The 15955-nt window shown below is 39.0% G+C and overlaps 1 protein-coding gene across 1 annotated transcript in view; it reads left to right on the forward strand.

Annotated features, from left to right (window-relative positions):
- DSCAM (DS cell adhesion molecule) overlaps positions 1-15955 on the forward strand; it is a 460069-nt gene that overhangs the window by 430677 nt on the left and 13437 nt on the right. Inside the window, exons 30-32 of the mRNA XM_054085408.1 lie at positions 1432-1581; positions 5131-5328; positions 7919-8221. Coding sequence (XP_053941383.1) covers positions 1432-1581; positions 5131-5328; positions 7919-8221 — 651 coding nt within the window. The remainder of the gene's footprint in view (positions 1-1431; positions 1582-5130; positions 5329-7918; positions 8222-15955) is intronic.

A 15955-nucleotide genomic window follows, 5' to 3' on the forward strand; every position in this document is an offset into this window, starting at 1 on the left:
AGAGTAATTTGATTTCATAACGCTCATTCTATTTATGGCCTTCTTTGGGTAAAAAATGTTAGTTATGTTATTGTGTAGAACTGTTGACTTTAATGGTATCTTGTCAAGCTAAAAGAAAAAAGACAACAAAAAACAGGAATGCTTAGAAGTGGATCAACCTCTGCTGACTAGTAAGTTCGTGGAAGACCCACTTCTGACAGTCCCCATTGAAATAAATTACAAAGCTATATGGCATAGCCGAGAAGGATCTTCTTGTGGGTTTTATTACTATTATGAATGGATAAAAAAAGACTGCAAAGAATGCAAAATAAAGTCTGATAATATGCAAGTAGTTGTTCTGCAAGCACAAAGTCAGTGGATGATTTATTGCTGTTAAACCTTCCATGATCAAGTGGACCAGATTCCTCTTTGGAGTGAAAGAAATACGATACAGAGATCAAAACTGAAAAAAAAAAAAAAATGTGCTGTATAGCACTGGCTTTCTGCAGAGACCAAGGTCTGTGTAGAAATTTGGTGCATACATCCTACCCCTCAGGGAAGCAGAAGGCAGCAGAACCATAGAGCAGTAAAGGTCAGTGCTCATCTTTTTCTTCCAGTCTTTCACAAGGTCAGGCAGCTTTCTTTGTAGCTGCAGGAAAGCCCATAATCAGCTAGGCTGACTGTGTTGAGAGAAACTTATACAACTCACATAAAGCTCTCCAAAACTTCTTTTTCAAACCTACAGCAGTGAAGTTTGTTGCGAAGAGAGCTCATAAGACTTAGCTCTTAGCTTTCAGAACAGAAAAACACTGGACTTCAGGATGCTTAGCTGCCCTGCAAGTATGTTTCCATTGTCTTCACTATAGTAGTACTTCCATGCTTAAAATAAGCAGTTTCCAATGAACAGTCTTGGGTCATGGCCATCCCTTCTGCAGTATTCCTTCTCTAGAGGAAAAAGCTGACTGGTAGAGGTTTAGTTAGCAACATTACCTAATGAACTCCTTTGGGAAGACATGGTTGAATCCACTGAGGACATTACTAATTATGTTAATAAAATAAATAAATTGAATATCTTGTTGAAAAGCTTAGCTGATCTCTCTGAAAATGAAGACAGACGTTCAAAAGACGGGAAAGAAGGAATTAGGGTCAAAATAATTACACACAAATTAGCTTTTTGGAAGGATGCTTAATGGTCTGTCTCAGTTGCACATCTCTAAGGTGAAATCACAGAAGCAGGCATGAAAATTACACTTATTCTTTAGTTTTGTATGAACTTTGAGTGTAAAACTAGGGACTCTCAAACTGTGGTACACACTTCAAAAACCTGCACAGAATAGAGAGCTGTCACTAACAGTAGTAGCTGAAAGTAAGTCTGAGAACTTACTGTAAAGTTCTTAGGAGGGCAAATCCAAAATTCATTACTCATTATTTGATGTTTTTTTTCACTCACAGATGACAGATCAACAGTTCTGCTCACTGATGCTGACTTTGGAGAGACATCTAAGCAGAAGTCACTGACCGTCACCCACACAGTACATTACCAGTCTGTGTCACAAGCTACTGGACCACTGGTGGATGTTTCTGATGCCCGTCCAGGAACAAGTAAGCATATAAGAGAATATGTTATCTGGAGAGGAGAAGGCTATAATAAAATTAATACTGTGCTCCCGCATTTGCATTCTCATGGGGTTTTTTCCTTCTGCCTGAAAGTTGAGAGAAATATATTTAGGCCAACAGAGAACGTTTCTTATACAATTGCATTTAGTGATTCAATATGGTAAAAATTGCATATGCATCTGAAAAGTAGGTGTAATTGGAAATAATTCATACCTGGCTTTCATAAAACCAAATGCATGCTAGATTTTAATTTCTAGATTTTATTGGATAAACAAGCTTAATAGCTTTTAGTATCTAATATATTTTTTTCCTTAGTGATCAATCTTTATTGTATTTCAAAAAAGGTCTTCCCTCCTTACCTCTCCATCAGGCAAGAAATACATTTCTTATTACTGCTTTTCTGAAAAAGTGGTATATCCAATTTTAGTTATTATAGTATATTACTTTTCCTAGATATATTCATGCTGAGTTATTCTTATAGTCATTAAAATACTATAATAAATTAATACATTGCTGCAAAGCATTCTCCTCATTTCTTTCCTGAGCGTGTTCCATATCTATCTAAATGGAAAAGAAAATCACTAGACCAAAGAAACACTTATGAGTTAGGAATATTACCAAAGTAGTGTTCACTAGCAATGTGCAATTTCCAGAATCTCTCAGATTATTTATATCCCTTTACCATTTCAGAGTTTGTTTATTGGTGACTTCAGTGAACATAAATACTGAAAGTTCAGTTGCTAGAATGTAGATTATTTGAAAAATCTTCATTTCATCTCCATTTTCACACCAGTCTTTCTAAGTGCTAGCTGTTCTAGTTCTCACTTTGCTGCTATTGTAACTGACAATTTTAAGACTCTCCATTGTTTTCCAACTCTACATTTTTAATAAGGAAAGAGGCACCACCTCGAAATTGCCTGCCTATATCATAACACAAGATTTTATAGCACCAGAACCTTCCATGCCTAATCTCTTTTTTATATGCAGTTATGTGCTTCATTCCACTGAAGTCAAGCAGAGACTTCCTTCAAATTAAACTTGGATTTTACTCATGTTTAAGAGTATGATCTGTGTCCAACCTCACTTTGGAAACAGGAATCCACTATCACTTTTACTATGCAGTAAAGTTTTGATTGCAGCAGTGCTCAAGACTAATTCAAAGACTTATGGGTAGTGCTCTCTGAATTTCAGACACTAATATAGCTTTGATAGAGGCTAGGCTATGAGATTTTGTCTAGACCCACAGATACTTCTGTGAAGAGGGGAGCAGTGCCCAGCTGGGTGGCTCAGAGGATATGGATCTTCCTGTATGAGCACACTCACAGTCACTGATTGACAAATATTGCCTTGCAGAACTTTTGAAATTGTTGTCTAGTTTTTTTTCTATTTATTTTTTAGAAAGGTATGCTCTGTGAACCTTTGCCTTGCTTACCTCAGCTCTCTATAGTTTTGTTTCAGCACATGACAGCAGAGCTGGCTTAATAACCAGGGCATCAGATGGTCACTGTTTTCCATCACGCAGCCAGCTCTGGAGCTTGCTGCATCTGTGCTACGTAGTCCCTTATGAAAGCCTAGCACAGCTGGTGCAGAGCCACTGCTCAGCACATGCTCAGCAGGATGAGCACTGCCCTCCTGTGTGCTGCAGGCTCTCCCATCTCCTTCAAATTGCTGATGAAAGCCTACTGGGACATGGGATCAGAGAACAGATAAGGTTGAAAAGTACCTCTGGACACTGGCTGGTCCAACCCCCCTGTTTAACGCAAGGTCAGAGCTAGTTCCCCGGGGTCCTGCCCAGATGAAATTTGAATATCTTTGAGAATGGTGACTCTGCCAGCTCTCTGGGCAACCTCTGCCAGTGCTCAGTCACCCTCACAGTAAATAATATTTTCTGGTATTCAGAGAGAAGTTTCTGTATTTCACCTTGCGGTCATTTCCTCTGGTCGTGTCCGTGGGCACCATGGAAAAGAGCCTGGCTCTGGCCTCTTTGCACCTTCCCATCAAATATTTATACAGGCTGATGAGATTCCCCTCATCCTTCTCTTCTCCAGATTAAGCAGTCCTAGCACTTTGCTGAGGGTTTTCCCACCAGCACTCTCCTTCTGTCCTTCGCATCTTCCCTCCAAGCAGGCACAAGGGTCACTTCTGACTGCACAACACCCATGTGCCAACTTCCCACAGCTGGTACAAGCAGTGGTTTATACTGAAAGGTTGGTCACATCATGCCAAGTGGGGTTTTGGGTGTTATCCATGTGAGGCAGCTATATCTTGGACTACCAGGAGGATCAATTATCCGTGACACTGGGTTCATATTTTTCTGCTGCTGTAGGAGGAAGATGTGAAATAGGAGAAGGATCAGACTATAGCTGGTATCTGTAAATAAATACCTTGTTTCTTTGAAGCAGCAGAATACAAATTCTTACTGGGAATGCTTAGGCAGAAACAATGCTCAGAATCATTATCTGGGTATTGTTTTTTTCTTTAAATTGCTTCTGCTAAAGTCTCTTACCTCAAAGACTGACATCTTCGCCATTTGAATGTCAAAGAACATTTGAATAGATTTGAATTTTTCATTTCTAATACCCTTTCTCTCTATTGTTAGGAATATCCTTTCAGAAGCTTCGAAGATAAATCCTTCAGTGATGATTTAGTCACTTTCTGTTTGCCACATAATGATTTTTTTATTCCACTTGCTTTGTTAGGGAGTACAAGCCTCACTTTTACACAAGAACTCTTTATTAACAAAATCAAAGAGACCAGTTTTGGCAGTTAGTTTGCTTTTACTCCCTTGGTCACTGTATTATCTCTAGGATAATAAAAAATAAAACATTGCTAAACTTAAAGAAGTAGTAGATGATTTTTAAAGTTTAAGAATTTATTTATTTACTAGTTTTTTTAAACAGTCAGATTTTATGAACTTGCTCCTACTAAAACTCTGATGACACTATTACAGGTTCTTTTATGTCTTGGCTACTTGTTAAAAAGTAGGGAATCTGTAGCTGACTAGTACTATGACGTAGTAAAAGTATTAGTAAAATGCCTAGAATAAGAAATTCCATCATCATGTTTATGAGCACGTTATAACAAACTGAGAGCAGGTACCTATTGGTAAAGTGTTTCTGAGGGCATGTCTACACTGATAATTTAGTTTAGACTTCACTTGAGATGTGGTATGAAATCTCTGACCAGATGTAGTTGCCTTGTGCTTTTTCACATCTCCAAGTGGGTTTGGCACTAGAGAACAGCTTATGTTGGAGTAAAGGAATAATGAATGCATCAGTGGGAGTTTGGTGGGGCTTTCAGCTCTTCAGTTGTACCCTTTGAAAAATGTATGGTTTCATTAGAAAGAGGGTATTAAAAAATGCATTAGCAGTTTGGTAATGAACAGCACTTTCACTATTTGTTTTTTGCCCACAAAGAATGCTTGTGTTGCTTTTTAACCAATCTGATTTCAGTGGCCATCCTCTTCTGTCAGGGCTTGTTTCCTTATCGATTTAAGAGCGTAGTGGCAAAGAACCTCTGTGTTATCCACCACAGATCCTACCACAAGGAGGAGTGCCAAAAGTGGACCCACAGCTCGCAACCGCTATGCTAGTCAGTGGACCCTCAACAGACCTCACCCTACCATATCAGCTCATACCCTCACCACAGATTGGAGGCTGCCCACCCCCAGGCCAACAGGATCAGTGGACAAGGAAAGTGACAGTTACAGCGTCAGCCCCTCACAGGACACAGGTACGGGGCTCTCTGCCAGGCTGCACTGTGAAAATGGGACAGCAGTAGCTGGAGCAATCTTGGTCCTTGATGTACTTCATTTGGTGCTTAGGTGGCATTATTTTTTCCTTGCTAGGATGTTTTTCCATGGACTATTTATAAGGGGTGACACAAATGCATATGGCACTAATGATAACAAATATTGTGCCATACATGTACTGGAGTCCTTTGAAAGATATGGTGGTACTTATTACAGTAATTTGTAGACTGAAGTTCTCATCTTTTCACAGTTCATCCTCTTAAACTTGCAGACTCCTGTGTTGTCTCCATAAGGTAATGGCCCTCAAAATATAGCTCTAGGCAGCTGACAAATTAATCCTGATTTTTTCAGGTAGAAGTATCATAAGGCTTTAAGGATTAACTTTAATAGCTATACAGATGCAAATATAAATAGCAAATGTTATCTCGGAAACCCCTTTTGTACACATTCCAGACTTCAGATGTACTTGCCTGTGTTCCAGCGTTTTGTCACCCAAGCATATTTTCCAGTGTGTGTGGCAAAGGGCAGAGAATTCAATTTGCTTTGTGGTTTAATAGACAAGCTACATGCAATTTTGTGACCGGGTTTCATCATCTGTCTTTTAACATGGCTACATTCCTGCTCTGTGTCTACCCTTGAACACATGGTGATTAATGTAAGGTATAGCAAGCTTTAGATCGTGCCTGAGAAAGGTTTTCTTTTGCCAAAATGTAGCTCTATTATGCCACTTGGTTTCTGGGAAAAGAATAGTGTCAGTTTAATCTAAGTACTTCAGAATTTTAAAATGTCCAAATAAGCATTAAAATAGATTTGGCTAAATTATTTCTTCAAGCATCAATTAAATTAATGCGCATATTTGATCATTTTTCCAATATGGAGTTCAGATTTCTGAATCTCGTTTGATACAGTTGGTATTTGGCAGAATTTAGCACTTCCTATCAAAACAATTCCAGGTTTACAAAGCAGTGGATTTTAAGTTTGGGAGAAATGTATTGCAGCATTTCATAGCTGTTACTCAATTCAGATGTTCTAACTAGAGGCCATTAGGTTTCATGAAGTTCACCCTGGGCTTGGATGAAGTTTAAAGTGAATGTTCAAGCATAATTTTCCTGAAATAGTCTCCCTAGGGCATGAATTTGAAGCTTCAGGTCCTGAGCTTCATGAACCGAACTGGGACCTTTGCTTGAGCATCGTATTTCTAGACACTTCTTTATGGCACTGGGCAACTGCAGCCTTCCAGGAGTTTCCAACTGATCAGAAATTTGGAAAGACATTATTTTGGTCCAATTTACAAATGAAATATGAAAAATAGAATGATGTTTCCAGGAGGTGGGTGAAGGAGAATCCTTATTTAAATTCTGGCCAGCTCAAAATCTTAAGCAAGTTACAGCATATTGTAGAAATACTTGTCATTTTAACTAACACACGGTCCTACTTACAAGTGGCAGGAGTGTTGTTCTTTGTGCACAATGAGAAGTGATGCAAGCATCTTAGCACGCAATAATAAAAAGGATAAAAATTCGCAATGCTAACACACTTCCCTCTGGCTGCCATAGGAGTCCCATTTTTATGCATTAGCTATTATATTGTGCCTGATTATCGAACATCACCAATAATGTCTGAAATTGTACAGATCTTGTGATGAAATATGACTTATGACCAAGGAACTTCTGAAAGTTCTCTGCTCTTCCAGCCCTCTAAAACAGAAATGTGATGGGTACAACAGACCAGTGATTTGTCTCCTCAGAAACAAATGCTGCATTTCCAGTACCCTTTTTAATGTATCAGTAGCCATTTACATCTTCAATAATAGTGCTTGTTTAAGAAATATTGATGTTCTTAGAAACTCATTGGCAGAATAGAACAGCGTGGAGGTCATAATAGCCTGTGTGTCAAATATGAACCCCATTAGCGTCAGCAGCATTGAAAAAAGCACCTGAATGACTGCAGGCTGGTACTTACAAAACAATACCGCTCCTTTCTTCCCTATGAAAGACACCTTACCTGGTGTCTGAGACAGTTAGAGACAATGTCTGAAAGAACCTGGCTTTATTTTTGACCTTTGTCCTCAGGGCTTTCTCAAAAAAAAGATATACGATTGAAAGAGGTACAGAAAGACTGTCCTTTCTCACCTAGACATCACCTCACAGAAAAGTTTCTAAGATGCGTTAAAAAATAATGTGAAGAAGCTTCCTTTTTTCCTCATTTTGCTAAATCTGTTTTGTGAGTTTCTAACAGTTTTATGGCATTCAACTTTTAGAGAAATGAGGTTTGTAAAAAAAAAAAGTAATGTTTTTCATATATTAAAGGTTATTTCTTCTAAACCACAAATTTAATGTTACACCACAAAATGCCGCTAGCAGAATGAGACTTCAGATTATCTGTAATTATCAACCGACTAAACTGAAAATCGTGCAGACATTTATAGTGAAGCAGTCTCATTTAAATTGCCGTGATAATTTCAAGGGCTCTGCATTTTATTAAGAAATACTATCATGCTCATAGCTTTTCTTCCAAAAAGTATTATGTAGATGTTTTCTTTCTCTCATTATTTATATTTCTGATGTTTAGATCGAGCAAGAAGCAGCATGGTCTCCACAGAAAGTGCCTCCTCAACATATGAAGAACTAGCAAGAGCATATGAGCATGCAAAAATGGAAGAGCAGCTGAGACATGCCAAGTTCACTATTACAGAATGCTTCATATCAGACACATCATCGGAGCAGCTCACTGCAGGGACTAATGACTACACAGACAGTCTGACCTCAAGCACACCATCAGAGTCAGGGATTTGCAGGTTTACTGCATCTCCCCCCAAACCTCAGGATGGAGGGCGAGTTATGAACATGGCAGTTCCAAAGGCACATCGGCCAGGTGAGATATCAGAGGTAACATTTTGGTCATTGATGTGATTTCACCCCATGCTTAGGCTGGTTAGCTGGAGAGGGCATATCACAAGGAAGAGACAAGGTGCACAATATATCCTGTAACTACCTAAAGAGGTAATGGCTTTTTATCCCAGCTAATATAGGGTTAGAGTATATTCTCACATTTACAGAAAAATGAGGAACTTGAAAATCTAGGAATAGGAAGGGACTGTCTAGGCCATTAAATACATTCCTCTACAGCTGCAGCCATCGGGCAATAGATCCTTCTGGGATAAAAAAGACCATGTGGGGTACATAAGCCCATGTCCAGTTCAAACCACCCACTAATAAAGTGGTTTTTACAGCAATACTTTGTGCTTGAAAGCAAACATTTGCTTTCATAACAGTTCATAAAGACAGATTGTAGGTGAACCATCTCTTCTGACTTATAGTTTGTCAGAGATGTAGTAACCCTTTGCTGATGTTTTCGAGCTGTTACGCTCTCTTTAACATCTCCTAATATCAAACTTGGATTATCTAAAGAAAGGAGAATTAAAAATAGAGAAAATGAAAACAGTGCAGTAGCTCAACGGATGTGGAGTCTTTTACCTTCAGACAAATTTAAACCTGCTCCAACTTCTTACTGCTTGAGCTGCCCGAGGGACATCCATATAATGGGCTCAATCAGATTTCCAGTTCGCAAAGAATGCTGCTTCTAGTGATACCCTAGTGCACAACAGCATAAGTAGATTATTTGTGATACTCTGGGACCAAATACGTGATAAAATCTTCTCAGAATGTTTGTCAGTCTTTGTTACAGAATACATGATGTGACATCGTGAAGGATGAATCAAATGAGAAAAAGGCAAAATTGTATTTGTGTATTTGTGTGCTTTCTGGAAACATGATTTATTTTATTTTATTTTTAGTTAGTATATACATTTGCCAGTGTGGGTGGGGCTACTTTGGTACAGAGAAAGTAATCAGTAGTGCTCATATACGAAAATAAGAGTAATGATAAAACTACAGTCTTTTGCTTAATATACAGCATACAAGCAGTTGTTGTGAGGACAGAGGAATGGAAGATAGTCAGTGGTATCAGGAAGTTCATTCAAAAGTGAGACCTGAAAAAAAAAAGCATGAAGTATTTTGCAAGAGAAAGCTGAAAGGAGAACGTGGGAACAAAAAGACCAAGCAGTATGTAGGAAGTTATAATAGACAAGGCAGGAAATTAGTGTATCATACAGATAGATAAAAGGGAAAATAAATTGGAAATAAAATAGTGAGAGAAATAACTAATTTCTGTGTAGTCACAGAGTAGAACCACAAATCCAGGAGCTGTAGAAACAGATAAAGACAGAAATAATTTTCATTTCAAATAAGATAAATATTTGCACTTGTTCTGCTTAAAGGGAAGCATCTGCACTCACAGCCAAGTAAAAATTGCAGCCTTCTCCTTCCAGTCAGTCTACAAACATTTTTTTATAATTTCTTTAACAAATAGCTTACTCTCTTCCTTTCATGTTCCAAATGCATTATTTATGCATATTTAGTATTTGGAAATATTCTAATATATTCTATATAAAGCTGATTTTCTTGAGGGTATACAGCACCACAACTTGGTCCCTATGCTTGAGTTAAAAGCTTCCAGGGCTGAAACATCATGAGTGCCCCTTTAGTGAATTGCAGACTTGTGGCCTTCTTTAGCTCTGTTAGTTTAAATGGCTTGAATTTCTACCTACTTTTCTTGACTGGCTTTAGCTTTTCTTTCTAGTAAGAAAAAGAAATCGATTACAAAATTAATAAGTAGCTTTAGAACATTGAGAAAAATTGAATTGGATTACATTGGAGCAACTGGAATGTTGACCCATAAATATTAAATGATATGTTATTAAAGGTTACTTTATGAAAGGCTTTAAACAAAACATATGGACAGAAAGAGTTTTCTATAGTAGCAGACAGACCAATGTTTTTAGTGTCCATATTGTGAGGAAAGACTTAATGGACATCTATCTTCTTTCACCCTTCACTTCTGAAATTCTGCACAAGTTATTAAAAATCTGAATATAAATAATCAAATTAACTCCACATTTGGGAATGTGGAGGAGAAATTTTAAAAGTTAAGGTGTGTAGATTAACAAAACATTTCGGACTTTCAGTATGACTTCATTCTTTCTTGAAGTCAGTCTTTTCTTTCAAGAAAAATTTTCCCTGTTTTCATGGTGCTTTGCATTTCTTCTCCCCCAACTCCATCAAAATAACGCTAACAAACTATAAGATATTCTTATAAAGACAGTAACAAAAATTATTTTGGTAAATGGGATATTTTGAAACTAATCTACTTATAGCGTGCAACTTTACTCAAGAAAGGTAGTGGCAGAGTTCATTTTTGAAGAATTTGTCAGCCACAACTGAGCTATTACTTAGCTTGTTGCTACCATAAGAGTTTATGAGGAAGCAAAATGCTAGACCACCTCAGGCTTGGCTTTGGAAGACTTTCCTGTGAGTTTCTGATGTGTATCCCAAGTCATGTCACTGATTGTGCCCTTGCTTTTCCTAAGCATCTCATAGGAGTCTTTTGTCCAGCCTGCTGGTCAAACTGCTTTATTCAATATGCAGCATTTGAGACCTCAGGTTGCTCCAAACTGAGATAGTTGATAACTAGAGATAGGGGACTCGAATGTCTTTTTGTTGGAGGAGAAGGAAAGGTCATAAAGATTCAATGACTTGTAATCTATGGGTTGACATCACCATATCATTTTCATTCAGAAACAGAATCAAAGCATTTGATCAACCTATCAGCTTGAATTATATTTGGATGGCTCATCGGATGTCTAGGCAAGTTTAACAATAGATCATTTCTAGCACTATAATATGTAATTAGGACTGGCTTTTCAGAACTGCTACATGTTATGTACAACTCTGTGATTATCAGTGCATGATAGTTGATTATGTCATATTCTAACCCACTGGAAGTCTTCTAATAGACCCTTTGCCTTCCAGTCAGATGGTGCTGCAGATACACACTCAGGTCAGCAGTCAGAACTGCTTCTGACTTCTGGGTTTATACACCTTTTTCCTCTTATTTAGCTTACAGAAGCAAGAATCAGTTTTGTGAAGTCAGCTCAGACATGGGAGCTAAAAATGCAAGGATTTTGCAATGAAACAATAATGATGAATCGTAAAGAAAAATAGAGCTGTCATAGCTAATGTCACAGTAAATAGTAAATAAGGAAATGAAGTGATTTTGGCATACTGAATCTGAGATGTGTACTGGAATTTCAGAATGATCTGAATAATTAGCATGGTTACTCTTTTATAATTCAGACTGTCAAATTTGTTGCACTGTAGCATACACCTCTACATTGCGGCTGAAGTTATTGCATCGCAGGATCACAGAATTGTTGAGATTGGAAGGGACTTCTGGAGGTAATCTGATGTAACTCCCCCCTACTCAAGCAGGGACACTTATGATGGGTTATCCAGGACTGTTTCCAGTGGGTTTTGAGTATCTTCAAGGATGGAAACTCCACAGCCTCTCTGGGCAACCTGTGCCAGTGTTCAGGCATCCTCACTGTGTTTCAGTTTGTGCCCATTGCCTCTGGTCCTGTCACTGGGCACCACTGAGAAGATCCTGACTCTGTCCTTTTCTCACCTTCCCTTCAGGAATTTGTATACATTGGTGAGATTCCCCTTGAGTCTTCTCTTCTCCAAGCTAAACAGTCTCAGCTCTCTCAGCCTTTCCTCATTAGAGAGATGATCTAGTCCCTTAATCATCTTAGAGGCCTTAATTACTGCAGATGTGGCCTCACCATTGCCGAGGAAATCATCACCTCACTTGATCTGCTCTTAATACAACCCAGGTCACGGCTGGCCACCTTTGTCGTAATGGCACATTGCTGCTTCCTGTTCAACTTGGTGTCTGCTGGGACCTCCAAAGCCTTCTCTGCAGATCTGCTGTCAAGCTGGATGGCACCCAGCATTCACTGATGCGTGGGGCTGTGCTTCCTAAGGTGCAGGAATTTGACATCCCCTTGACTTCCCTTTGTGAGGTTTGTATTGGCCCATATCTCCATCCTGGCAAGGTTCCTCTGGATGGCAGCACAGTCCTTAAGTGTATCAGTCACTCCTCCCAGTTTTGTGTCATCACTAGACTTTCTTACGGTATGGTCTTCTCCACCACTATCCAGATCATTAATGATGATGTTAAACAGGACGTGATCTAGTATTGACCCCAAGGCTACAAAACCAGTTACTGGCCTCCAACTGGACTTTGTTCCACTGATCACCACCTCCTGGGCATGGCTGTTCAGATAGTTTTCAGTCCACCTCACTACCTGCTCATCCAGCCTCAAATTTATCAGCTTCTTCCTGAGGATCTTACGAGAGACAATGCCAGAAGTCTTACTGAAGTCAAGAGAGACAATATCCGCTGACTTTCACTCATCTACCAAGCCATCCATTTAATCACAGAGGTTATTGAGTTGGTGAAGCATGACTTCCCCTTGGTGAATCCATGGTGATGACCTCTGATCACCTTCTTGTTCTTCCTGTAGCTGGAAACAGTTTCCAAAATTAGCTGCTCTATGATCTTCCCAGGGATGGAGATGAGGATGAGTGGCCTGTAGGTTCCTGGGTCCTCCTTCTTGTCCTTCTTGAAGATAGGAGTCATAATTGCTTTCTTTCCGTCTTCAGGCACTTCTCTTAACCACCATGATCAGTTATCGAGAGCAGCCTCACAATGACATCTGCCAGTTCCCTCAGCACATATAGGTGTATAATATCAAAGCCCGTGGATTTACATATATCCTGTTTGCCTAAGTATTCCCTGACCTGATCCTTGTCCAATAAGGGCAAATCTTCCTTGCTCCATACCCTTCCACTGATCTCTTGGACCTGGCATTCCTGAAGGCTGGTCTTACTAATAAATACCGAGGCAAATAAAGCTTTCAGTATTTCAGCCTTTTCCATGTCCTGTGTCACTAGGTTCCCTGCTTTATTCAGTTGTAGGGCCATATTTTCCCGGGCCACCTTTTTTTTCACCTGTATACTTACAGAAGCCCTTCTGGCTGTCTCTGACATCGCTGGCCAGATTAAACTCCAGCTGGGCTTTGACTTTCCTTACTGCATTTCTACACGCTTGGACAGTGTCTTCGTAGTCCCTCCAGGTTTCCTGTGCCTGCATCCACCCTCATGTGTACTCCCTCTTCGTGTCTGAGTTTTGCCAGGAGCTTCTTGTTCATCCATGCAGGCCTCCTGGCATTTTTGCCTGTTTCTGCTCATTGAACTTGGAGGAGGTGATCCTTGAATATCAATCAGCTTTCTTAGGCGCAAGGCTCCTTCTAGCAGTCTGCACAAGCAGCTGTAGAGGTTTTCGGCATTATTGTCTTGACATCAGGCCAAAACTTGCAAGTATACAAAGAAGGTGTTATCAAACAGTCTTCAGTAAAAAGTATTTAGGAGTTGCATTTTTTAAAAACTTTTGAAAGATCATAGGTACAGGAAATGGAAGGTTTTTTTATTTAGGTCCTATATTCAGTGTTTTGAAAGTATGTCTTATGCATCCTTGCTTTCTGATCTTTACAACTCCATAGACAGATTTTTGGAAAAAGATGAGATTTTTTTGTAGATTTTGCTTCAGCATCAGTGATAAGATCATTGTTTTTCCTTTTAGAATAACACATTATAAACCACTAATCAGACTGAAATTGCTGCATAATAACAGCTTCTGCTTAGGTTCCAAAAAATGAAAGGAAAGATGCAGACCTGTGCACAGGGTTTCATGGACTTTACAGAACTGGCAGACCTGATCTGAGCAGGTCTTGGAGCTGACTCACTGGAGATGTTGACGTTGCTCAGTAAGCCATCAGAGTAATCATGTATCCCAGGAGGCATATTAAAAGAGGAAACAGGAGCAGCAGAGAGAGCACAGCAGTATTTTAAACACATGGGGTAAATAACACCCTATAAAAAAGTGACTCTTCAATTCTTAATTAATTAAGAATATTCTTAATTAAATTCTTCTTAATTAAAGAATGTTAATATTCTTATGGTATAAAAATGTTGTTAATACATTGTTAACATTGCGTCTTTCTCAGTGTCAAAATTCCCCAAAGTTTCTGATTATGATTATTGTTCTCTTCCCCACATTGTCACTAACTAGAAGTTTGGTTAGCAAGATCAGGTCCTCGAGGAGCAGGCTGATTGGTCAATCATGTCAACAGTATGCTACGTCCTTCCAGATGAAAACTAAGGCACTTTTTATATTAATATTTAGAAATTTCAACTATTGTTTCTCAAAGTTTACTCGGGAGTTTGATAAATGAGTCAGTCCTTCATTGTCCAAAGCTGTCATTCATCTTGCACTCAAAAATGGGGTGGAACAGAAATTAGAAAGATATATACTCTCTTCCTACCTCCCACTGTGCCATGAAAGAGTCTGTAATGTAAAAAAAAAAAAAAAAGGAAATAATTGTAGATGCTGAAAAAGTTTTTCAATAATGTTTCTCTTTTATGTTTTAAAACTCAGACCGCCTAGATTATAGTTTTCTCTGATGCCAATCAGCACTAAAAAGGACCTCTTTGATTTTATTACATTATCCTTTAGAATTAGTTTGACTTGATGTACTGGACAGAATCTTATCTACCTGATGTCCCACTTTGACAGTCTGTCTTCCAATCCTTTTTGGAGATCACATTAATATATAGAACCTGAAGGAGTAGCCTCATCTCAGATACACTTTTTGAGAAGATAAATTGTTCACTGGGTATATCAGACCAAGAGATTTTGAAATCCATTGAAAACACCCTGAGATTCTATACCTCAGAACCTCCTCTACAAAATTTCAGCTGATGAATCAGTTTGAAAGAAAGCTACATGTGGGTGGGGAGGAAAGGTAATTGCAGGCAGGCAAGCTCTGAAAAAAAAGATCTTCCTGAGACTGATTTCACAGACATGGAGATGGCAAGAACACACTACTTCTTCATACAGATGCTGAGTGCTGTCCTGGCACTGTCAGTGCATGAGCTCTGTGTGAGGGCAGAGCTCCATCCTCTGTCTGCCAGCCCTCCTCCTTAGCCTCTCTTTTCCCAGAGGAGGAGACTTGGCTGGCAGCCACCACTTTCTCACGGCAGCCAGAGGAGAGGACAGGCCTGCTTTCAGTCAAACTCTCAGTAAGCAAGTTTGGACACTTCTTTGGTCTGGGTTTTTCAGCTGGGCACCTAAGTCAAGCAGCCTGAGTCTAGCCCCAAGCCTTCTGCATATTTACTAGAAAAGACGTGAACGCTAGTTAACCTCTCCAGCTCTGCTGAATTATCAAGTTTCTTCACTATTTAAGATGCCTTAATTAGCATTCTTGACCCAATTTACAAATTTCTTGCTACTTTGACTAATCTTACAGATGTGAACAGCAAAGTCTTAGCTTGCAGACAAGCTTTAAGCTACAGAATGCAAATATTTTATTTAGGAATTGTTTACAAGAATCCCTTAAAATAGAGGCGAGACATCACCTGCAGTGCATAAATGTTGTTTTAAACATGCAAGTCAACACACAAATCTTCTTTTCCAGTATTCAGTCACTACAGCTAAAAATAAGCTGCTTAGCAGAATAAGGAAAATATAAACCATGCAGTAATAGAAAGTACAGTATATTTCCAAGGTCAGCCCTGTAACCTGAGATAAAAAGATGTGAACTCTTTTCCACTGATCTATGAGTTCAAGGGTGAAGGAGCTATTTCCCTC

This window comes from Cuculus canorus, chromosome 1 (genome assembly GCF_017976375.1).
Source record: "Cuculus canorus isolate bCucCan1 chromosome 1, bCucCan1.pri, whole genome shotgun sequence".
NCBI lineage: Eukaryota > Metazoa > Chordata > Aves > Cuculiformes > Cuculidae > Cuculus > Cuculus canorus.